Here is a 26,056-nt window from a genome sequence, read left to right as displayed (position 1 = left end):
AGGATACCAAACTTTAAATCTTCACCATATTGTTTGACACCTTGAAGACCCGCAAAGCCTCACTGTAGCTAGGAATGTTAACAATAATACCATGCCCACCAACTCCACTGACTAAAACACTTGTAGTTCACCATCCTCCAATCATTCGATCATCCAATTATCACCCACCTCCACCTCACAAATAAAACAAAAATGAATTGCACCAGCGTAATCAAGGTAGTCTGCACCATAACCTGAAAGTATGCTACTCCAATAATTACATAGATCACAATACAGAGAAAGACCAAGCAGCAACCCTCCTGGTAGCCTCCAATACCACCCCTCAATACAAACTCCCTCTCTCAGCTATTCTGGCAAAAAAACAACTATACCAAAACAGCAGCACACACACTGACTCTCCCCTGAAGGACTGGACAATGGATAGGCATAATCAACATAAGAGGTCTGATTGTTTATGCATGGACCGTTACTGCAGCTTTCTACTGACCGGAGCAGAAATCTCTTATCCACTCCACAGAATGAATTGCTTAATATTATAGTGTGCATGAATTACATGTAGAGGATGACACAAAGCCAGCAACTCACACTGTTGATCCCTCTCTCATGAACTTTCTTCAAGGGAACAGAACTCAACCCCAGCCCTTCCGATTTCACCTCTACACCTCACTCAACAAAACTACTGCAGAAGAGATCAACAAGGGCAACAATTCCAACACTTTGGAGTATTCCTTTATGCACATTACCTCTAAACCACCATACAAACACAAATACTAGGCGATCTCACAACCCAAAACACATCATATTGCCACAGTTCCTGTGATTTCAGAATCAAAACAACATCCTGTATCCAATATCTCCAAACCTACCCATTCTAAATACAAGCAAAGATTAATACGCCTATCTGCATTATGGAGGGGCAGCCATTTTGCATGATGTACACAAAGCTGTCTCAGTGGGCTAGGTAGAAAGTGGATAGAAAAAGGATGGTTTACAGTCATATTTTCTGGTTGAAGGTTTTTCTAGAAAGTACAGTCTCTAGTTCTTTCTTGATTATGTGGTTGTTTATTTGAAGTATTAGCCAGGACAATGTATAGCATCACATTTGGAGGAGGTGGACAATTTTCCCAAGAAGGCCTTGCCTTGTGGAGATGCATCTTTTTACAAATGGCCACTAGTAGCTGGAGAAAGTAAATCCTCAACAAAAAGGTGAAATCGTATTAGCTTTCTTTAATATATGACCTAGGACTCTGTGGACAGTGGTAGTGGCACAAGTGCATAGGGTACAGCTGACAGTACGAGTAGTTAGTTCATGGGCAATAGGTTTGGAAGTCTGTTCAAGAAGAGCACCAAAATACACTTGATATCTTTGTATTTGTCAACCCCAACATCACAGCGTATTTTGATTGATTGTCACAAAATCGATATTACTGATTAGCAGATCAATGTAATATTAAATTACCTATTCCATGCAAATACATTAATACATTCTTCTGCCATCACTTATGCACCCACTTATCCATCCACAGTCATCTGTCCACCTGCTCTTTAGGGCACCTTATCCACCAATATATCCACTCACTAATTTCTCCACCCAAACATATATTAACACGTATGCACCCATTCACTAATTTATTTTATCTTCAACCCAGACACTGGTCTGCCTTTCCACATACATCTACTAACACCTAAGCATCCATCAACATACCTGCAACCAACCGTCCATAATCCAAACATTACTGAATCACATAATCATCCATCCACACCTGCATGAATATAGCTCTGCAAACACACCCATCAATCTACTCATCTACCATTGCGTGCACATACACACCCATTCAAATATTTATTCATTCTTGTTTAAAACTACAGTGACATCAATACATCCCTCCATGCATCTACCCAAAAGCCATCAGTGCATGCATGTGACCATCCATGTGTTGCCTGACTGAATGTATGTCTGTGTGTGTGTTGTTTGCATGCCTATATTCGCATCTTGGGGGTGCCTGCATGCGTATGGGTTCCTAAATGCATGTTTTCTGTTTCAAACAAGGTCTGTACTTTGTCCAACAGTGCCTTGGCAAAACCAAATTTGGTGCTCCTTCTAATCCTTCCCTCCTCATTTATATCTCCCCTTTATACTTCTGCCTTTTCTAAGGGCTGTATATAATAGCTGTTTTGTATGACACAAGTTAATAGTGCTGCTTTTGTGCTAAGCTTTCTAGTGGAATGAGAAAAGGTTGCTCTGCTGCCTGACAATGTTGTGTGCTGTACTCATTATGTTTGCAAAGGGACAAAGTGCCATCCAGAAGGTAACTGTGTGGTTTATGAATATTATTCATGCATTCATGAGTAAAATATTAACTGGTGCTATTGTAGTTGCAGCCACTACTTTTATCAGAAGTTCCTTAATGTGTTGTGGAGTGTGCCTGGGGAAGAAACGGGGCAATGCTGAATTATGGAAGGTCTGTGCCCTGCATCTTCACTGCTCCTGAGCTTTTCTTTCTCCTTGCTATTGTAGATGGTGTTGGTGAAAGTGGGATTAGTGCTCACAGTTCAATCAGGCCCTGGTTGATTAATTTAGGAATGACCAGCTGGTGAACACAAAGTTCCACCCTGTGGGAAAACAGGGCTGATTGCAGAGGCCCCCTTACTTTTTGCCCCCATTTTCCACTTTATGCTGGTGTTTTCCTGACTCTGAAGGTGCCCTGGGTACTGCTAACCAGTCCCAGGGCCTGTGCTCTGTGTAAAATGGATATGCAAATTAGGCTAATTATAATTGGCTAAGTTAACCTACCTATAAGTCCCTAGTATATGGTAGGGCATGTAGGTTTAGGGACCACAGCATAGGTGGTGCACACCTAGGTGCACTGCTGAGGTGCCCAGTGTCATTTTAAAAGCAAGCCTGCCTTGCTGGCTGCTTTTAAATTAAAGTTATATGCAAATTCGACTTTGGAATTAAAGGTACTTCCAAAGTCTTAAACTACCTTATTTTTACATATAAGTCACCCCTAAGGTGTGCCCTATGTGCCCCTAGGGCTGGGTGCCATGTAACTATAAGCAGGGACTTTATAAAAATAGATTTATAAGCCCTGGTGAGGTAAAAACAGCCAAATTCGTTTTTCCCTCATTGAAGTAAATGGCCTTCATAGGCTAGAATGGGCAGACTTTATTTTAAATTTTAAAGTCTCCTTAAATGTTACATACCAAGAATTTGGTATCAAATTGATTGTTGTAATAAATCCCACAACTTCCAGTTGTTGGATTTAATATAACTTGTCCAGGTAAAAAGTTTAGACTTTACCTAAAAAGTTGCCAATTTCAGCTCTGCATTGTTTTTGCTGCTGTGCTCTGATTGGCCAGCCTGCAGCAGCTTCTGCCAGGCTGCCTTGATGAGGTGTGAAGTGGCCTGACTTCACACAAAGGAATGTGCTTGGGGGAGAGAATCTCCCCTCAGCAGATGGTGAGGCAGGAAGGGGGAGGGCTGCCAAACTGGTCTTCAAAGGCAGAGAAGGACATTTGCAGCACCCAGCAACACCCCTACATCCTGCAACCCCAGACAATTAGGTGCCCCCTTGATTAGATTAGGAGAGGGCAGGAGAGGGGTGTGTTTATGATTTTTAGCCACACCAGTGGGTGGGCTCAGCCAGATGTAACCTCCAAAAATCAGATTCATCCATGTTGGATTTTTAGAGACTGTTGCCTTCTGGGATGGATTTTTGCCACACTTCCCAGGAAGTGGTCATCACAGGGGGACGACCCTGTCCCTGATTGGAGAACCAGGGCCCCCCTGCTTTTCACCCAGGAGCAAGGATAAAACTGGCAGACCTGCACCCACACCTCAGATCCCAACCAAATTTCAAGAAGAAGGAACTACAAGGAGAAGAAGGACTGCCCTGCTGGACCCCTGGCCTGCACCTGGACCTTGCACTCAGAAAGACTGCACCAGCTTCACACTTGGGCTTCACCACAAGAAGGACTTTGCCTGGCTTCAACTGGTTCAAGGAGGGACTCCCTGTTTGCTACAGGTGAAAAATTGCTATCCAGAGTCCCCTGCACCAACTCCTGAAAAAGTGACCAGCTGACCACTGTCCAGTGGCCAAAAAGGAGTTTGCGCCAGGTGCATTCTGGGAGTTGAAGTCCGCACTTCCCAAGGACCATCACAGAACTTCTGGACCCTTGGGGTGAGCTGTGGACCCCAAAAGAACCTTGAAAGAACATCTGGGTGAAGCCCCAGAAGTTTGGAAAAGATTGGAGAATTTTTGAAAAAAAGCTCCATAAAGTGACCGACCCGACGCAGAAATTCTAGCAGGCTTGCCTCAACCGCGACCCGGCCTGACTTCGTGGTTCGTCCCGGTAAAGAAAAACATCCAAAAAAGAGACTAAGTCCGAACGTAAAAAGTTGACCGGGACCTTCCAGCCATCGTATCCGAGAAGGGCTCCACGGACGTCGGATCAAGATCCAGGTTTACCCCGGTCGAAGGATTTTCATCTCGAAAAAACGACTAAGTCCGAAGGTAAAAATCACCACTGAGGAAACCGACTTCGCGTATCCGGACAAGGGCTCCAGGAGGTCGGATCCAACTGGCAGGTTTGTTCCGGGTAAGAAAAACATCAAAAAAGAGACTAAGTCAGAAGGTAACTTTTTAACCGAGGCCTCCCGCGACTTGTAGCCGAGCAGGGCTCCATCGCGGTCGGCCTGAAAGTTTGACTTTGCCCCGGTCCTGGTGCAACCAGATGACCCGATTGGCGCTTTTTGTTTCTAAGCGCTAGAAAATAATAATACTTTAAAAATTCATATCTCCGGTTCCCCTGAACCGATTTTAATCGTTTTTGTGTCATTTTAAAGATAAAAATATAAGCTACTTTTATAAATTGGTTTTGGATTTTTAAACTGTTTCCTGTGTTTTATTTAATTACTGTTTTGTGATATTTGAATGCTTTACACTTTGTCTCCTAAGTTAAGCCTTGACGCTCGATGCCAAGCTACCAAGGGTAGAGCTGGGATTAATTTACTGAGACCTAACTGTACTTATGTGGAGGTTTGTGGCTTGTTGCTAGGTGTAGGTACCTACCTGCCCTACCAATAACCCATTTTCCAACATAATTGGAAGCAGCGACGGGATCCTGCACTTGTGTTCAATATCACGTTACAGTTTTAGGTAAAACAAATTAAAAATCCTTTAAATTGTCCTAGTGCAAAAATTGTTTTTAATTTTTAATTTGGATTAATTTCAATTATTGAATTTTTGTAATTTTTCTAAATTCTTGTTTCCAATTTTTGCAAAACGTTTTTGTTGACACAAAACTAGGGAACCATGGAGCTTGATCTGGCTAGCCTACCCACACTGACAGTAGTCCAGCTTAGGGGGTTGTGTCTTGAAAGAGGGTTGCCTGCAACCACTGATCTCAGGAAGCAAATCCTGATTAAATCCCTGACAGCATGGGCTGAGGCCCAAGAGCTAGGCACAGAGGAAGCTCCAGAGGGAGAAGAAAAAGGGGAGGATGCTAACTCTAACCTCTCAGGGGAGGGAAGGCATCTGAGCCCAAGTGAGGATGAGGAAGAACGGTCCTCAGTAGATACAGTCACTAGGGGCAGACCCAAAGCTAGTGGTGGGAGAGGGGTCCTTTCAGGAGGAGAGAACCCATCCATCAGAGAAAGAGAGCTGGAGGCCCAGCTAGCATACATAGCTTTGGAAGCAGAGAAGCTGGCCCTAGAAAAGCAAAAGTGGGCATACAAAGAGAAAAGAGATGGAAGCAGCGATAAAGAAGCTGAGGTGTCCATGGGTGGGGGAGTTTGCCCCAGATTACCCAAGGGGGTAGTTCCTGCTTATGTAGAGGGGGATGACATAGATAAGTGGCTGGGGGCCTTTGAGAGGGCACTCCAAATGAAAAGGGTTAGGCCTCAATACTGGGGTTCCCTTTTGTGGGAGTTGGTCCCCAACTCAGGGAGGGATAGGCTTCTCACCTTAAGTGGGGAGGAGGCAGATTCATACCCTAGTATGAAGAGGTGCTTAGCCAAGAAGTTTGGTCTGACCCCAGAGCAATATAGAATGAAGTTCAGGGACACCCAGAAGGTCAGTACCCAGTCTTGGGTTGACTTTGTGGACATTTCACTAAAGGCACTAGAGGGCTGGATTATTGGTAACAAAGTAGATACTTATGAGGGGTTATACAATCTGATCATGAGAGAGCACATCTTGACCAATTGTATCCAAGAAAGGTTACGCCAGCATCTAGTGGACTCTAAGTAGACCAACCCTAGAGAGCTAGGGGAGGCAGCTGATGAGTGGTTGAGAACCAGGGTGGTTGTCAAGTCCCAGGGGGGAGACTCCAAGAAGGGGGGGACAGGTCCCCAAAAACCTAAGGAGGGAGGTGGTAAGCCCACCACAGAGACTCCCTCTGTACCCCAGAACCCTAAAAAGGAGGAGAGTAAATCCCACTCCCACTCTGACAAGCAGAGACAGGGAGACCCAGGGTTAAAAAAACTCTTGGACAGTAGGGCTTGCTTTGACTGTCAGCAGACAGGTCACTTCAGAGGAGATGCAGCCTGTCCAAGGAAGGTGGTTAGCACTGGGCTGTCCAGTGTAGCCATAGAGGAGGATTCCTCAGATGATGAAGTCCTCCTAGCATTGTGCTGGGAGACAGGACCAGATGGTAAGCTGGTGATCCCTGAGGGTGGGAGTAGGCACTTCCACCACATTCAAGTGAATGGGATCCCTACCACTGGCCTGAGAGACACCTGTGCCAGTCACACTATAGTGAGTGACCGGTTAGTGACCCCAGACATGTATGTCCCAGGAAAGACAAAGAAAGTCAGGATAGCCACAGGGGAGGTCACCTCCAAACCTGTAGCCATAGTGCCCCTAGAGAGGGAGGGTTACCTTGACTGGATTAGGGTGGTAGTCAGTGCTGACCTTCCCCTAGATTGTATCCTGGGCAATGACCTCCCAGAGGTGAGTCTGGTCACAGATGGGGTGGTCGCCCAGGGCGCCCCCCCAACCCAAAGTCCTGGGGAGTCAGTCCCTACAGTTAGGAGACAGGGGTCCCCAAGAAAAGGAAAGAAGAAAAGGAAGGGTAGGCCACTCTTAAAGAGAGTTCCAGGGAGCCAAGGGCCTTCTGCCCCAGTAGGGGGGGAGCCCAGAGTTGGCACTGGTGAGGCCTCACCTGACCCCAAGAAAGACCTGAGTAGTCAGGCAGCTGTCCAGATGCAAGGTGTTGCCCCTGCACTGACAGAAGGGAGAGTGGGAGGAGGGTGTCTGCCACAGGAGGTGGTAGCCCCCCACTCTAGACAGCAAGAGAGGTGCCAGGACCCCAAAGTTGCCCTTAAAGCAGCTCAGCCACCTGTCAGTGGAGAGCTTAGGGTGTGGTTCTGGGTACTGACAGCTGTCAGTAGCCTCTGCTGGGTGCTAGCCTTCCTGGCAGCACTGTACTTGGCCTGGGAGGCAGACCCCAGGGCCAATAGCAAAGTAGGCCCCCTGACCCTATTGGTCATGGTGGGGTTGCTCAAGTGTTGGGTGACCTCTTTGGGTAAGCTAGGTGTTGCCCTAGCAAAGTTTGGAGTAGGGGAGGTGGGCACCTCACTACCCAAGTTGGCAGAGAGAGAGGAGGAAGACCCCCCTAGAAGAAAGTTTCAGTTTGAGTTGGGTCCTTTGACTGTTGGGATGGCTTCACTACCCAGAGGGAGTGACCCTGACAGGAGGATGTAAGGCAGAGTAGGCCCTGCAAAGGGACAGCCAGTTTTCTTCACTGTCTTCCTCGCCTAACAAGCCAGGAAGACTCTCCCAGGGTTGGGCTGAGTCTCCTGGGCGTGTGGGCTGGGGGGGGGTTGTGTGGGAAAACAGGGCTGATTGCAGAGGCCCCCTTACTTTTTGCCCCCATTTTCCACTTTATGCTGGTGTTTTCCTGACTCTGAAGGTGCCCTGGGTACTGCTAACCAGTCCCAGGGCCTGTGCTCTGTGTAAAATGGATATGCAAATTAGGCTAATTATAATTGGCTAAGTTAACCTACCTATAAGTCCCTAGTATATGGTAGGGCATGTAGGTTTAGGGACCACAGCATAGGTGGTGCACACCTAGGTGCACTGCTGAGGTGCCCAGTGTCATTTTAAAAGCAAGCCTGCCTTGCTGGCTGCTTTTAAATTAAAGTTATATGCAAATTCGACTTTGGAATTAAAGGTACTTCCAAAGTCTTAAACTACCTTATTTTTACATATAAGTCACCCCTAAGGTGTGCCCTATGTGCCCCTAGGGCTGGGTGCCATGTAACTATAAGCAGGGACTTTATAAAAATAGATTTATAAGCCCTGGTGAGGTAAAAACAGCCAAATTTGTTTTTCCCTCATTGAAGTAAATGGCCTTCATAGGCTAGAATGGGCAGACTTTATTTTAAATTTTAAAGTCTCCTTAAATGTTACATACCAAGAATTTGGTATCAAATTGATTGTTGTAATAAATCCCACAACTTCCAGTTGTTGGATTTAATATAACTTGTCCAGGTAAAAAGTTTAGACTTTACCTAAAAAGTTGCCAATTTCAGCTCTGCATTATTTTTGCTGCTGTGCTCTGATTGGCCAGCCTGCAGCAGCTTCTGCCAGGCTGCCTTGATGAGGTGTGAAGTGGCCTGACTTCACACAAAGGAATGTGCTTGGGGGAGAGAATCTCCCCTCAGCAGATGGTGAGGCAGGAAGGGGGAGGGCTGCCAAACTGGTCTTCAAAGGCAGAGAAGGACATTTGCAGCACCCAGCAACACCCCCACATCCTGCAACCCCAGACAATAAGGTGCCCCCTTGATTAGATTAGGAGAGGGCAGGAGAGGGGTGTGTTTATGATTTTTAGCCACATCAGTGGGTGGGCTCAGCCAGATGTAACCTCCAAAAATCAGATTCATCCTTGTTGGATTTTTAGAGACTGTTGCCTTCTGGGATGGATTTTTGCCACACTTCCCAGGAAGTGGTCATCACAGGGGGACGACCCTGTCCCTGATTGGAGAACCAGGGCCCCCCTGTTTTTCACCCAGGAGCAAGGATAAAACTGGCAGACCTGCACCCACACCTCAGAGCCCCACCAAATTTCAAGAAGAAGGAACTACAAGGAGAAGAAGGACTGCCCTGCTGGACCCCTGGCCTGCACCTGGACCCTGCACTCAGAAAGACTGCACCAGCTGCACACTTGGGCTTCACCACAAGAAGGACTTTGCCTGGCTTCAACTGGTTCAAGGAGGGACTCCCTGTTTGCTACAGGTGAAAAATTGCTATCCAGAGTCCCCTGCACCAACTCCTGAAAAAGTGACCAGCTGACCACTGTCCAGTGGCCAAAAAGGAGTTTGCGCCAGGTGCATTCTGGGAGTTGAAGTCCGCACTTCCCAAGGACGATCACAGAACTTCTGGACCCTTGGGGTGAGCTGTGGACCCCAAAAGAACCTTGAAAGAACATCTGGGTGAAGCCCCAGAAGTTTGGAAAAGATTGGAGAATTTTTGAAAAAAAGCTCCATAAAGTGACCGACCCGACGCGGAAATTCTAGCCGGCTTGCCTCAACCGCGACCCGGCCTGACTTCGTGGTTCGTCCCGGTAAAGAAAAACATCCAAAAAAGAGACTAAGTCCGAACGTAAAAAGTTGACCGGGACCTTCCAGCCATCGTATCCGAGAAGGGCTCCACGGACGTCGGATCAAGATCCAGGTTTACCCCGGTCGAAGGATTTTCATCTCGAAAAAACGACTAAGTCCGAAGGTAAAAATCACCACAGAGGAAACCGACTTCGCGTATCCGGACAAGGGCTCCAGGAGGTCGGATCCAACTGGCAGGTTTGTCCCGGGGAAGAAAAACATCAAAAAAGAGACTAAGTCAGAAGGTAACTTTTTAACCGAGGCCTCCCGCGACTTGTAGCCGAGCAGGGCTCCATCGCGGTCGGCCTGAAAGTTTGACTTTGCCCCGGTCCTGGTGCAACCAGATGACCCGATTGGCGCTTTTTGTTTCTAAGCGCTAGAAAATAATAATACTTTAAAAATTCATATCTCCGGTTCCCCTGAACCGATTTTAATCGTTTTTGTGTCATTTTAAAGATAAAAATATAAGCTACTTTTATAAATTGGTTTTGGATTTTTAAACTGTTTCCTGTGTTTTATTTAATTACTGTTTTGTGATATTTGAATGCTTTACACTTTGTCTCCTAAGTTAAGCCTTGACGCTCGATGCCAAGCTACCAAGGGTAGAGCTGGGATTAATTTACTGAGACCTAACTGTACTTATGTGGAGGTTTGTGGCTTGTTGCTAGGTGTAGGTACCTACCTGCCCTACCAATAACCCATTTTCCAACACACCCTCTCTCCTGATTCACCTATTAAGATGCTAAAGTGGAGGAGGGAGGCTATGGGAGGGGGCACAAGTGAGAGGAGAGAAAGGTAAAGGAAAGGAGACAAACTAAAAGAATGAAAAGATGTAGGGAGAAACTAACATGTGATGGTGGCCTGAAATAGTAAAATAAAAATAATGAATAAAAGTATCTTTCTGCTTCTCTAAACTAGGAGTCCAGGCCAGGGCCTAAGCCCAGCTCGCTGATGCCTAAAGCTGGCCTTAATAAAAGCATATCAGGTAACATACGCAGATTTCAACAAAGAACACACGCCCCAAATACAAGCCAACCTATAGCTTTGCCAATAGTTGTTTGATCATAAGACCTCCTTGATACAAAAGCTTTAGTTATGGTCTGGCTTGACAGCATAGCTTCCGCCAGACAATTTTGTGAGCAATCCTTGAGGGGCCTTTGTTTACGCTCACATGTTGGGAACCAGGAGTACATGTTTTGATTAGGGCGAAGTTGTGTGGTTACACAAAACTAGAGTTTGCCCTCAACATAGCTGGGGTAATGTTGGTATTTATCTAGCTGACTGTGGTTGAACTTTCAAGGTACACACATGACATTCTAAAGCTAATAGAGGGTCTTAGATAACTATAGAATTTGTGGTGTTTTCTCTGGCGGCAGCACAGATCGGAGGAGGGCAGTCATTAACCTACATGGACTTTTAGGCCTGGCATGATCGTGCATTCATAAGACAGACCTATTGGCATTGTCAACGCTTGTATATTTAATAATCACTGCAGTACTACAGGCTTCGCCACTGGATGGGAATGTGAACGTGGCTCTAACAGGTTGCCAAAAATCACCATTCCAACCCAACATGCACCTCAGGGGAGTTTACAGCTTTGTGAACCGTAGCCATTCATTTATCCTAATAAAAACGTTATCTGACAGTACCAGCTTTCCAAGAAGCAGCATGGGCAAAAGACAAGGCTGAACACATTAATTTGGGCTGGCTGCCGCACGTCCTTGGCCTCCTCTGATAGACTGACAATCAAGTCAGTGTAGCAGAAGAAACGTTAAATGATTGCTGCAAGATAGTCCGTTAAATAACAACAAACACAACACAGATAAGGCCATCACATTCATTCCATTCAGGTGCGCGCTGGACCTGTCTTGCATTCCAAGATTCAAGTGGAGAAACATTGTGCTCCAAATCTGATCCTCAGACAGAAGGAGAATAGTTTGTAATTGTAAACAATTCATTTTAAAGCTGGTGATTTTATTAGGGTGCTTAAGCTGCATTGCATTAATGGAGTTATTTAAATTACTGAACAGTGCTGAGCCCTTTCTTTGGCAACTCTAACAATGACAGGATTTCAGATTGCTTATCGTTTTGTCTATATTTTGTGGTATATTTCAATGCGTTCTAGAAAATCGATTGGGATATCAGTGTGCCTTTGAGGGCTTTATGCGGACTCAATTACTTCTAACGTCTTTAGCCACAGCTCAGAGCCCATCTGTTTCATTAAATCATGGTTTTAGTCTTCTGTTTCAACAATTAACATTCTCAAATAGAATTTCTCCATAACAAGCATCGAAAATTAGAGCGAGATAGGATCTGTAAAGAAAAACTGTAAATCAAACATGTTTACCTGTAACATAGTCCATAGATGGGCCTCCGTGAAAAACAGGGTTAAAACATCCAGCTAAGCAGGAGCTATGAAGAATCAGTCTCCTTCAACACCACAGACATAAGAGCCCCCAAAAAAGAGGCAGAGGTCTACTAGACACCAGAATATTTTCTTTAAATGAGGAAAAACAGAATAGGGAGCGAGGCCTCCTGGCACAAGGTCAGCCTTATTGTATGTACCCGCCATCTGCATTTCTGTTACCTGGTGGAGCGGATTTTTTTTAATCTAGCAAAAAAAGCAAAACAAAATGGAAACAGAGTGGGGATCCAGGTTTCAGGTCACAAGGTGTGCCTTTCACTGGTCCGTGTCCATCATTTGCATTTCAGCTCAGATCGGGTAGTGTTATCCTTGACCTGCACTACAAGAAATCTGAGACTTACTAATTAGAAGGGATCATTTATTTTCTGTAAGCCGGGAATTTACAGAACCTGTGCACCATTGTGTAATGTCTGGCCCCATTGTGTCCCTGCCCCGTTATGCCTCATATCATTCAAAATAAGACAACGTATGGGTGGCAATTCACAGAGGCGATGACCAGTCAAAATCTGCATTCGTGTGAATTTTGGAGGCACGGTTTGTCTCTGCAATTTAAAAAGTAGTACCCCCTGAGAAACTAGTCATTACAACACCGTTTTAAAGAGTTGAGCCCACAAAACTCTAAAGAGGGATGATATCTCTGCAATGAACTACCCCTAACACCCTGTCCATATCAAATATTAGAAAAAAGTATTTGTTCCATACACTTTACGTACTGCTATCATCCAGCATTACCACCTTTCTACCAATAAAAAGTTGCCTCTTGTTTGACATCCTCTTCTGCACGGAACAGAAAAAGGGCCAACACTAGACACCTAGATGCATCTAGTTATGCATGGCTAACAAAAATAAAATGTAATAGAAATTTCCATTAGGGTTGTCAGTCACATTTAAGCTTAAGTTTGGCCATCACCCACTTTACCCTACCAGACCTTTTGAAAACTAGAGACCTAGGGGAATCCAGGGATTTGTGGTATGCTTGAAGGCCACTAGTATTCTCCCATAGGTGTCTTGGAAAATATCAAAGTATGGTTAAAAATGGCTGCACAGTTTCCTCACAATTCACATTTGGGTTGGCTGCAGTATTGGGGACCGAAGCTGGCCAATCCTCTCCAGGGGACCCTACCAACCCCAGGACTTTCTTAAAACTAGAGACCCAGTGAATAAAGTAATGTGTGACTTTCATGGATTGCACACCACCTTTTCCTTCCCCAAATCCCTTGCAAACATCAACATTTGTATCTCTGGCATTTGTGGGGAATGTCAAAAGTCCTACCACCCGGTGCACCCTCAATTCTCCTGATGCAAAAAAACAGAATGTTGGTGGATTTTTTTTGTATATTGTACCAGTCACTGGAGGGCCAAAAGCCCAACCATTCCCAACATGAGTAACAGGATTCTAAAGGGAGTCCAAATCCCTTGGAGGCCAACTTCAGTATTTAGCTCCGCAAACGAACATCACCATGTGAAACCTAGGAACCTCAGACAGTTCTTAAAACTAGAAATTATGGTGATGTGGGCTGCATGGATCGTTCACATTCTTCATACATAAAATTGCCTACAAAGGTTATACAAATGGCAGCACCCTTTTTTTGACAACTAAGCACTGACAGCATACCTTTTGTTGTCTGCGGTAAAAATGTTGCAAAGTAAAACTCGTAGAAAAATAATTACAAACGTAACAAAAGTTGAAACAACAACTTAGAAAACCTTTTATCCTAAACAAATTTAAACACATTAAAAGATGGCTGCCATGTAAGAGTAAGCTAGGAGGGCCTCATGGACACCGATACCTATGCATTATAATAGGAAGTTAGTTGAAGGCAAAGGAAAGCATCTCCGACAGTTTACAGAGGATTAAAGAGACTGAGGGAAACAATGAAGGGGAAGATGGAGCGAATAGAGAGCGTACGACGATTAAAACTAGAAAGGCAAGGTATAGGGAGCAGGGTGCAGTGGTGGACCCCTGTCAAGAAATAAGTCAAGAAGACAGGAGGGAAGCAGTGATGAAACATAGCCAGGAAGGGCAGGGAGGAGGAACTGGAATGACTGGAGGGTAGGGGGCACAAATGACACGCAGTAAGGGGAGCAGTTCCCAGATATGGCATTGAGGACGGCGGCGAAAAATGAGCAAGATAAATTTCCGGGGCACAAGGAAAATAAAACTGAGGGGGCAGAGGAAGGAAAAAGTACGTTGGATAAGGAACAATCCCATTGCAAGGAGGAATAGGACACTTCTAAGAATATTTTTTCCTGAAGGTTTTAACACAACATTCCTGGAGTCTACATCTTTGCTCATAAGTTTATAACATATGATGTTTTTTATGGTGTCCTTTTTAGGAAAGAATATACAAACTGCATCACACCGCACTTGTTACCAATTTTCAGAATACAAATAATGGTTTCCTCATTCTGGCTATTTTCTCATGCCTCTGAAGATCAAATCAGAAACGCTGCGAAGCAGTTACAATACCCCAAAATGCCCTGCAAGATTGTCGGCAATAGGACATAGATATAATTTGTAGACAAAAGTTATGAAGGCTAAAATGTGAACTGCGCCGAGGGAAAACCCTTTGTCGATGTTTTAGTCACTAACATTTAGAAAACAGGTAGTATATCTTACAATACCTAATACTTGTGAAGCGAATCCATGGATTGAGACAATTTCGAACAGAAATCTCTTTCCCCTGTTGAAAAAAAGAATCTAAAAACATTAAGGTCCCTAAAAACGGATTACTGTTGTCTGACTCATTAACCCCTTTGCTGCCAGGCCTTTTCCCCCTCAGGTGCCAGGCCTTTTTTTGGCTATTTGGGGCAGTTTGCCATTAGGCCCTCAGAACTTTTTTTCCACAAAAGCTACCCACGCCAAATATGCGTCCTTTTTTTCCAACATCCTAGGGATTCTAGAGGTACTCAGTTTGTGGGTTCCCCTGAAGGAGACCAAGAAATTAGCCAAAATACAGCAAAAAGTTATTTTTTTAAAAACCAAAAATGGGAAAAACGGGCTGCAGAAGAAGGCTTGGGTTTTTTTTCTCTCTGGAAATGGCATGGTTTGCGGTGCTATAATCACCATCTTCCCAGCTTTCAGGAACAGGCAGACTTGAATCAGAAAACCCAATTTTGCAACACAAATTTGGCATTTTACTGGGACATACCCCATTTTTACTATTTTATGTGCTTTCAGCCTCCTTCAAGTTAGTGATAGAAATGGGTGTGAAACCAATGCTGGATCCCAGAAAGCTAAACATTTCCTGAAAAGTAGACAAAATTGAGAATTTAGAAAAGGGTAATTTGTGTAGCTCCTACAAGGTTTTCCTACAGAAAATAAGAGCTGAAATAAAAAAAGATTGAAATTGAGGTGAAAAAAACTGCCATTTTTCTCCACGTTTTACTCTGTAACTTTTTCCTGCAATGTCATATTTTTTAAAGCAATATACCGTTACAACTGCCAGACTGTTTTGGTTGCAGCGATATATAGGGCTTGTAGGTTTATCAAGAACCTTAGGTACGCAGAGCCAATAAATGAGCTGCACCTTGCAATGGGTTTTCTTTCTATATCGGGTATACTGCAATTCATGTGGTGAAATATAAAGAGTGAAAATAGGTATCAAGAAAACCTTTGTATTTCCAAAATGGGCACAAGATAAGGTGTTGAGAAGCAGTGGTTATTTGCACACCTCTGAATTCTGGAGTCCAAATACTAGCATGTGAATTACAGGGCATTTCTCAAATAGATGTCTTTTTTTACACACTGTCTTACATTTGGAAGGAAAAAATGTAGAGAAACACAAGGGGCAATAACACTTGTTCTGCTATTCTGTGTTGCCCCAATGGTACCTCACTTGAGTGGTCAGGCCTAAAGCCCACAACAGGAAACGCAACATGGACACACAATATTTTCCCAAAGAAAACTGATGTGTTTTTTGGAAAGTTCCTAGCTGTGGATTTTGGCTTCTAGCTCAGCCGGCACCTAGGAAAACCTACAAAACCTGTGCATTTTTTAAAACTAGACACCTTGGGGAATCCAAGATGGGGTGACTTGTGGGGCTCTCACCAGGTTCTGTTACCCAGAATTCTTTGCAAACCTCAACATTCGGCCAAAAATACACCTTTTACTCATATTTTGGTGACAGAAAGTTCTGGAATCTGAGAGGAGCCACAAATTTCCTTCCACCCAGCGTTCCCCCAAGTCTCCCAATACAAATGGTACCTCACTTGTGTGGGTAGGCCTAGCGCCCGTGACAGGAAATGCCCCAAAGCACAACGTGGACACATCACATTCTCCCAAAGAAAACAGACCTGCTTTTTACAAAGTGCCTAGCTGTGGATTTTGGCCTCTAGCTCAGCCGGCACCTAGGGAAACCTGCCAAACCTGCGCATTTCTTAAAACTACACACCTAGAGGAATCCAAGATGGGGTGACTTGTGAGGCTCTCACCAGGTTCTCTAACCCAGAATCCTTTGCAAACCTCAAACTTTGGCCAAAAAAACACTTTTTCCTCAAAGTTCGGTGACAGAAAGTTCTGAAATCCTAAAGGAGCCACAAATTTTGGCCTTTTGGACCTGCTTTGGTTCCCCCTCAAACTATACGTGTCCTTTCCTGTCGCAGGCACTTGGCACACCCACACAAGTGAGGTATCATTTTTATTGGGAGACCAAGGGGTACGCTGAGTGGTAGGAAATTTGTGGCTCCCCTCAGATTCCAGAATTTTCTATCAAGAGATGAGAGGAGAATGTGCTTTAAACACATTTTGAGATTTGCAAGGGATTCTCTGTAAAAGTCATGTGGTGGGAGCCACACAAGTCACCCCTCCCTAGATTTCCATAGGTGTTGAGTTTTAAAAAATGTGCAGGTTTGCTAGGTTTCCCTAGGCGCTGGCTGTACTAGGGCCTAAAAACCACAGCTACCCACTTTGCAAAAAAGGAGTCAGTTTTGTGTGGGAAAAACTGATGAATCCATGTTGCAGTTTGGGCTGTTTCCTGTTGCGGGCACTAGGCCTACACACACAAGTGAGGTACCATTTTCATCAGAAGACATAGGAGAATACTGAATGGAAGGACGTTGGTGGTTCTGTGCAGGTTCTAGAATTTCCATCACAGAACTGTGAGGAAAGTGTATTTGTTAGTCAAAGTTTGAGGTTTACAAGGGATTTTGGGTACAACAACCTGGTGAGAGACTCACAATTCTTCCCATTCTGGATTCCCCTATGTGTCTGGTTTCCAGAAATGTACAGGCTTGCTAGGTTTCCCAACATGCCAGCTGAGGTTAGGCCCAAAAACCACAGCTACCCACTTTGCAAAAAACGAGTCCATTTTGTGTGGAAACATTTGATGTATCCATGTTACGTTTTGGTCCGTTTCGTGTCACAGGCACCAGGCATACCCACACAAAAGAGGTACCATTTTTATTGGGAGACCTAAGGGAACACAGAATAGTAGAAAAAGTGTTATTAACAATTGTATTTCTCTGCATTTGCACATTCCAAATGTAAGACAATGTGTAAGAAATAAGTAATTTTGAGAAATACCCTTCAATTCGCATGCTGGTGTGGGTATCCACAAATTCAGAGATGTGCAAATAACCCCAGTTTCTATATTCCATATCTTGTGCCCATTTCGGAAATACATTGGCTTCCTTGGTACCTACTTTCCACTATTTATATTTTGCCATAAGAATTGCTGTATACCCGGTACACAATGATAATCCATTGCAAGGTGCAGCTCAGTTATTGGCTCTGGGTACCTCAGATTCTTAATCAACCTATATAGCCCTGCAACCAAAAAGGTCTGCTCTTGAAAGTCTGACATTGTTAGAAAAAGTTACAGATGAAACGTAGTTTTTTTCAACTCAATTTCAATATTTTTTTTAATTTCAACTGTTATGTTCAATGGGAAAACCATGTAGGATCTGCACAACTGACCCCTTGCTGAATGTAGAATTTTGTCTACTCATCAGAAATATATAGCTTTCCGGGATCCACCATTGGTTTCACATCCATTTCTGCAAATAACTGGAATGGGGGTTGTTAGCACAAATTGAATAATAAAAAAAATATTACAGCACTACATTTTTGCCCTACATATTTTGCTTTCCTTTTAATTGTTTTCATTTTCTATACTTGTATTTGCTGTCTGGGGTTGTGTGGCCTATATGTGATCTATAGTAGCCAGTGTTTATAAACACAGGAAGACACTCCAGGTGGAATAATTTCTGACACCCTATCTGTTCCCATCCATACACTCCCTCATTAAAAATTCCTTCTGCTTGTACATTTAATTCCTCTCTTTTGCAGTTCCTTCATAAATCAGATCATAGTTCTCTCTGATAAATCAACTTCCTTGGCTTTTATGAATAATGGTAAACTAGCTGTACATTGATATCTAGCACTTTATTCTCTACGGTCTCTCATTCTGTAAGTGCCCAACTTTGTGTATATGTAGATTTTACCTGGGGATTGTTTGTATCAATAAGAAGTTGTAGGATTCTGGGAAGTTCATGTTATGTCCCTGTGACTCAAATTGTAAATCAGTGTGACAGTGTAGCTCAATTTATAAATCAGTGTGACACTTTAGTCTACCTAAAGTGGTTGGAATGTTCTTAAAGCCCTTCTTCTCAAGCTACACTGGCCTTGTTACAGTCCCTCGTATGAGATTCTGATCTACAACTCTAGTAGAGGGTGTTCCCTTTGGTAGTGGGATAGTGTGTTAAAGTTGATAAATGTCAGGATGACATAAACAGTACCTGCACTGTGGCAGTCTATTTCTGCTACAGATGCATGTTGCCAGACCACCTGATAACCTTGGCCTGAAGTCAAGTGGACAACACAAACAAAATGCTGTCTAGTGTAGTATCTTATGTTTCAGAAGCTTCTGCTGCAACAACTATTTTCTCTCCAAATCTTGGCCTCGCTCCTTGAAGGAAGGTTTATGTTACATTAAACATGTAAAATAAATGAAGGTGTCTATTGAAAAGACTCCTGACACTTCTAGTCTTGATAAGTTATATCACAATTCTCTACAACCTGAGCCCTTAAGTCTTGCTTTGTTTCATGTTTGTTCCCCCCATCACTATTTTTTAAGACAGTGATATGCTTGCATTTATACATATGTCTTTCCAATAATGAACGAGTCAACCTTCATGCCAATAAGAACAACTCATTTCACATCGTAATGCTTAATTTTTTGGTACTTTTCGGATGAAACTCAGTAAAATGCAATACAACAAAAACAAAGAAATAAATGTAAACTACCACTACTACTGACATTATGAGGTTTAACAAGCAATAAGAGCCAAAAACACATCACACCAATTGTACACGCTGAGGTTTTAAGTACCTAAGCTCCACCTACCTTTTCCAATAGTGGAGGCGGATTAAATCTTCGTGCACAGACCAAGAAGGCGTCGGGTTGTGGCTTGCCATTCTTCACATCAGGATCATCTCCGAGCACTATGTGATGAAACAAATTGAAGAAATCCTTGTGTCGGTTTGTTTTCATATCAAATGTTATCTTCGCTGAACTGGTGGCAACAGCCATTGGGATCTTATATTTCAGCAGATGATTGACCAATTTCTCCACCCCTGTTACAGAAAGAAGAGAAAAGCGGAGGTTAAAGGGCAGCAAATTACACATGGGAGAATCATCTACAGTGTCATGTAATTCAAGGTAACAACAAGTAACATTTTAGTATTTATTCCTTTTAGACAAACCAAGAGTCTGTAATAAATGTATTAGGACTCAACTCATAAAACTCCCAGGTAAATTGTTCGAAATGCACTGGCTGTAGCTTATGCCTGCGTTTTGAGTACTTTTCAGACTCGCAAAAATTCCAGGTGCAGCATTGGAAAACTGTGGCTTTCGTTAATTCCCAAGACTATTTACATGTAGGGTAATTTGATAATTCAATGCCTTTCGGCTAAATTCACACTAAATACTAGGATGTGGATTATGAATTTGGAAAGGGGTAACTTTTACCAATTTATAAACACACCTAGGTTAGGCTTCAGCATACTTCACAGTGAAACTCTGCTCAGCCCCAGGTAGCTGTGACATAAGGTGTAGAAAGCAATTCTCCGGAAAAAAGTGTGTGTTCTTTTCAGACAGTACTAACAATTTTAAAGTCAACAAAACAACATAATAAAATTCCCAACTCAAGTTCAAAAACATGGGCAAATGTTAACAAAAACACACAAAAAAATCAAAATCGGATAACGGGAAGCAGAGATATGAATTTTTAAAAGATGGAAGCTAAAAAGTGCCTACAAAAAGTAAAGCGCAGCAGAAAAATATTAGCTTGTGGTTTACCATGAACTAGGAAATATTTCAGGCCAACCACGATCGAGCAAACGTTGGACCAAGCAGGTCTTCCAGAATAAAGTTTTTACCTTGGGACATACCTAACTTGTTTGACCCTCAAAGTCTTTCAACAAGGCAAGATCCTAGAGCTGTTGAGGGTAAGTGTATGGCGAAAGAAGACATGAGCCTGACAGGACTGCATAGTGAGAAAAGAGGTAGGAGGAAGCGTGTCAGAAGGCACGGATGCTGGCAGTGACTGTAGGGAGAGCATACCCGATGCTTGGCAGGTGCAGACTAAAGTCCCCCCATATGATATGAAATGAGTGGCGACACACTCACTGCGGAGTGATGAGACATTCCCTCTCAGCCCGGGGAGACATGTGATGAAGTGGGAAGATGAGCGGGGAGTATATGCAACAGTGCTATTGCTATCGCCAGCACTGGCCACCCCTGTAGTATCCTCCCCTCTTACCTGGACTGGCTCTTTGCCTGAGGGTTCGGGACACCATTAAGGATTCTATTAAGGAGGGAAAGAGAGTAACCCACAATGCCCAGACTGGAGACTCTTTATTAAAGGCTGACAAGAGGGCCTTAATGGGGGCAGTTAAGTGAAAACTGCATTGTGAGTCCACCAAAGAAAAGCAAATACGGAATACGATATGTCCATATCTCAGGTGCTGGCTAGGATTTCCTGGATACTTCACATCAAAGAGAGTGGTGCAGTTTACTGAGAATGGAGAGTTAGGCTCACTATGCTGCAATGACGGTAAAAGAAAGCAGATAAGACCCATGATACGTGCTGTCGAACAGACCAAGCGGAAAGTTACAAGCTTTTTGAAGCCCTTGGCTAGCAGGAAAAGACATCTTCCCATCAGAGCTGCCTACTTGGAAGTCACCCCCGAACCCACCAGCCATAATGACATTAACAAGGGGGATCTAATGAATAGCAAGCAAACTTTAAAATAAATAACTGCGAGAAGAGATCAAGGTCGACCCAGCAGAGACTCACTGATCTGAACTCAATCTTGGAGAAAGAAATCGCCACCTAGAGAAATGCCAGATTCAGTGGGCAAAAGAGTCTGATGCCAATATTCAGCAGTTAGAAGAAAGAATGATCTGCTCTCGGGGTGTCTAGGTACGTTACAAGCGCAAACCGACACAGCAGCCCCAAAATGCAAAGCCTTAGAATACATCCGGTGCAAGCACTATAGGATGGTGCAAAATGGATTGGCCTGGAGCATTAATTAATGCCCACAGAGTAATGCAAAGACACACAGGAAAACCTACGGGTCGAGAGACACATTAGCAAAATTTCACAACCAGTAAAATACAGAGAGCGTTTTAAAGGTGGCACTAAGCAAAGATCAAATAATGGTTATGGTTGCTCTCCCTTCCAGGACATTGCCCCGATGTTCCTTACTCACTGGCAGCAGTTTAGACCAATCACAGACAAGCTGAAACAGAACGTGATCCAATATTTCTGGTGGTTTCCATCTGGCACTACTTTTGAATTTCGAAAATAAATTTCACCAAACCTCAAAAAGGGCACCCAGATCTTAGGAGCAAATTTAGGTGACCAACCAGCAGAATATACAGAACTAAGGACTGGAACAAAAGAAAAGCCCTTATCAGTAACAGGGGGATTCATGAACTCTCAAACCACAGCAAAATCGATGGACAAAAAAACAGGCCAGTCAGAAAGGAGGTGTCAGCAGACCCTCAGTACTGAGTGTACATGGAAAAAAGAGGCTAAAAGGAGAGGCCTGCCCACTCCCCCCTGCCTCACCCCCAAGTGCTGTAGGAGATGAACTGGACTTGTGGTCCCACTGTCTTCATCCAAGCCGAATGCCTAAAAGACATAGGCCCTCATTACGACAGCGGCAGTGAGTGATGAAGTGGCGGTAATACCACCAACAGGCTGGCGGTAAGTACTGCCAAATTATGACCATGGCGGTGTTAACTCCCTAAGACAGCCAATGTACCACACTATCCGCCAGGGCAGAAAAAACACTCACCATGGCGGTAGCCGCCACCAGCCAGGCGGAAGACAAAGTACCGCCCACCATATTAAGACACACAAATCCTCCACCTTTTCCGGGGTGGAACCAACTCCATCAAAAGCCTGTCAGAAACAGAGCTCAGAAGTAAAAGGACTCACCATCGGAGACACAGGGAAGAACTACGCCGCCATGGAGCCCGAACTGCAAGTCTTCCCGATGATCTTCTACGTTATGCTCCACCTGGAACACCAACGCTGATGAAGACGACGACAGTGAGTACAGCCGCCTAGCACACAAGGGAGGGAGGGAGGAAAACAACAGTGACACACACATGCACAACACACACCATTCACACACACACCATACACACAATCAGCTGCACACGTAAACCAATGGCACACTAAAACAAGGACCAGATTTCGGAAGTACTGACAATGTATTAGCATAGCAAAACCCACCACACAAACCAAATATATACAAATGCTCATAAAGGGTCAATGCCCAGTCCAAAGTCATAAGGGCACACAAGGCCACAGGGAACAGTCCAAGGCCCAACTTGTATCCTGACACATCCGGAGAAAACACTACAGGGGCATCAGTTTGCAAGTGGGCAGGCAGCTCAGGGGGATGGGGGGGGGGCACCACAGTCGAATAAGGGCACTTCCCCACTGGTTCTTGAGGGGGCTCCATGCCCATTATCCTTTGCTGGGGAGTACAAGGTCACAGTCTCTGAGCTGGGGAACATGCCCACTGGTTATGGAGGGGGCTCCATGCGCATTATCCTTTGATGGAGAGTGCAAGGCCACAGTCTCTCAGGTGGGAAACATGCCCACTACTTCTGGAGGGGCTCCATGCCCATTATCCTTTGCTGCGGAGTGCAAGGTCACAGTCTCTCAAGAGGGGGACATGCCCACTAGTTCTGGAGGGGCCCCTTGTGCAGCAGTCCCTGGTGGGTAGCCTACACGTCCTCTGCTGGCTGTGATAGCTGCACTGCCTCAGCTGGTGGGGAGCGCTGCTCTGTGACAGCAGGTGATGCCTCCTGGCCTGCCTCTGCTGGCGGTGAAGGTTCCGTGACCACAGGTGGTGGCAGTGGTGGTTTCAACCTCCCAGCCTCTGATGGAATTGAGGGCTTCATTCCCTCCATGGCAGGAGGTGTGGGCTCCTTCCCCTCCCTGGCTGTCGTCGTTGTGGGCTCCTTCCCCTTTCTGGCTGTAGTTGTTGTGGACTCCTTCCCCTTCCTGGCTGTAGTTTTTGTGGGCTCCTTCCCCTTCCTGGCTGTAGTTGTTGTGGGCTCCTTCCCCTTCCTGGCAGTAGGTGTTGTGCGCTTCTTCCCCTTTCGGGGTGTTGGAGTGGAATCCCTCACAGTCCTGCCTCCACGACTAGGAGGTGCTTCCACTGTCCCAGTGGACTGTTTGGCTGAGGTGCTTGGCTGGCTGGTTGGCACCCTGGTTCTATGGGCAGGAAGGGGGGGAGGGAATAGGTCAAGTTGGGCAAGGAAAAGCTTTTTAGGGACATTGGGGTGGGTGGAGGGAGGAGGGGTGGGAGTGGAGGTTAAGGGAGTGGTTGTTTGAGGTGTACGTCTGCTGGACTTGGGTGCAGGTGCATGGGCAGTGTACCTGTGTGTCGTGGATGGCTGTTGGGTGTCTGAGTGCTTGCATTTGTGTCCTTTGGGGGGGCAGACACGGTGGGAGAGGACACAGGGGACAAGTGGATGGATGTTGTGGAGGTGTCTGCTAGTGAGGTGTGTGTGCAGCTTGGTGTGGTGATGCTGGTGGTGGATGTTGAGGCAGTGCATGCACATGTGAGTGTGGACGTGACTGGGAGGGAGATGGAGGGGGAGGAGGAGTGGAAGACAGTGGAGGTATTGGATGTGGTTGTGTCTGCAACTGTATGGTGTTTGCGTGAGTGCTTGTGGGATGAAGTGTGGTGCTTGTGTCTGCCTGTGCCACTCGTGGGTGTTGTCTTGTGTGTATGCTCATCTGTATGTGTGCCTGGGATGGGTTGGGGTTGAGGGGCATGGGACTGGGAAATGGTAGTTGGAGGGGGACGGTAGAAACAGGGACAATAGCTGCCATCAGTGAGGAGGCCAGATCCTGAATCGATCTCTGTTGGGCCACCAATCCACCAGGAATGCATTGCATTGCTGCATCTGAGATGCCAGCCACTAGATGGAATTCACAATGGTTGATTGCCTTACAGAGATGGATCTCAGGAGGTCAACAGCCTCCTCACTCAGGGCAACAAGGCTCACTGGGGCAGGCCCTGAGGTGCCTCGGGCGAAGGAGATGCCCACCCTCCTGGGTGAGTGGGCACGGGCAACTCACTGAGGGGCTACTGGGAAGGCAGTGCTGGTACGGGGAGCTCCCATCGGATGAGGTATCTGAGTCTGTGTTGTCTCCTCCTGTCTCCGCTGTGGTGCTCCCCTCTATCCCACGGGTTCCCTCAGCGTCAGTGGACTCTGCCTCCTGGGTCCTGTGGGATGCAGCTCCCTCTGTCGCTGCTGCTCCTGCTCTTCCGCCAGATGATGCTAATGCACACAAGGACAGGATGACAAAACAAGAAAGGGGAGGGAGACAAAGGATACACTTGGTCAATGACTGCACCAACACCACTATTTGCATGCACATCACCGTCACACACAGGGTACAGGCTTAAGCACTATCCATTGCACTACCAGTGATATGGCTAGTCACTAAGCCAAGATGAGGACCACACACCACCAACTGCAGCACACGTAGGACCCACAATGCCCTGCCTGAAATGGAGTGCTAACAAGCTAGGTTACTTGTATTTGCCATGCACCCATTACCCTTCATTTGACCCACGCTGCAATGCCTGGCTCGGCCTTAGCAGCACCCACTAACACAATTCCACCACCCGGATACCACCCCACCAGCCAAAATATGTAATGATACCCACTGTACTCACCCCCTTGTGGCTGCTATGATTCCCTCAAGCGCCCATCCAGCTCAGGGTAGGCCACCGCCAGTATACGGCCATCAGGAGGGTCAGGGTCCGACGAGCACCCCTTCCTCGTTGGGAGGCCATCGCCAGCTGGGCCTCCACGGACTTCTGTGCCCAGCATCTCAGGTCCTTCCACCGTTTCTGACAGTGGGTGATCTGCCTGCCACAGACCCCCAGGGTCCTCACACCTTGGCGATGGCACGCCATATTCCCTTCTTTTGATGGTCGCTGACCTCCAGAGGCAATACAAACAGGAGAACACCATTAGGCATACTGTCTAGCCTGTCACACAAATGGCCCACCAAACCCGTTTCCATCACCATTGGCACACACATAGCCCAGCGCACGACATGAAGCCCGCACGAGACATTCCCCCACTCCCTTACACGATGCTTGCACACACATCTCCATGCATCCTTCCCACATTGTGCACTCACCTGTTGGTCTGGAGGGCCATACAGCTGTCCGTACTGGAGTAGGACCCCATCCACCAGTCGCTCCAACTCCTCGAAGTGATGGGTGGGGCCCTTTCCCCTGTCACACGGGCCATGGTAGGTTCCAGACACAGGTCACAGCAGCGCAAGCAGTGTAGGTGTTCTCCTGTTGAAGGTCAGGAAACAAGTGAGGAATCTGATAGAAAATGGCAGTCACGTCCGCGGCGGTGTATACCATCACCGCAGCGTAGATCCCCATTGGCCACTGTACTCCATAGAGTCCCATATTATCCAATGAGGAATTGCACAGTGGTGCAAGACCACCTTCCGCCATGACG

General features: G+C 45.5%; 1 protein-coding gene across 2 annotated transcripts in view; it reads right to left on the bottom strand.

Moving 5' to 3' along the window:
• The window catches only part of PUDP (pseudouridine 5'-phosphatase), a 1,007,933-nt gene that overhangs the window by 531,315 nt on the left and 450,562 nt on the right, over positions 1-26,056 (bottom strand). For both annotated transcript variants that reach the window (XM_069203146.1, XM_069203147.1), the window contains exon 3: positions 19,376-19,605. In XM_069203146.1, the coding sequence (XP_069059247.1) occupies positions 19,376-19,605 (230 nt within the window). The remainder of the gene's footprint in view (positions 1-19,375; positions 19,606-26,056) is intronic.

Source organism: Pleurodeles waltl, chromosome 8 (genome assembly GCF_031143425.1).
Source record: "Pleurodeles waltl isolate 20211129_DDA chromosome 8, aPleWal1.hap1.20221129, whole genome shotgun sequence".
In the NCBI taxonomy this organism is placed as follows: Eukaryota; Metazoa; Chordata; class Amphibia; order Caudata; family Salamandridae; genus Pleurodeles; species Pleurodeles waltl.
The sequence above is the reverse complement of the archived record's forward strand: the minus strand, read 5'-3'. Positions and strand labels throughout refer to the sequence as shown.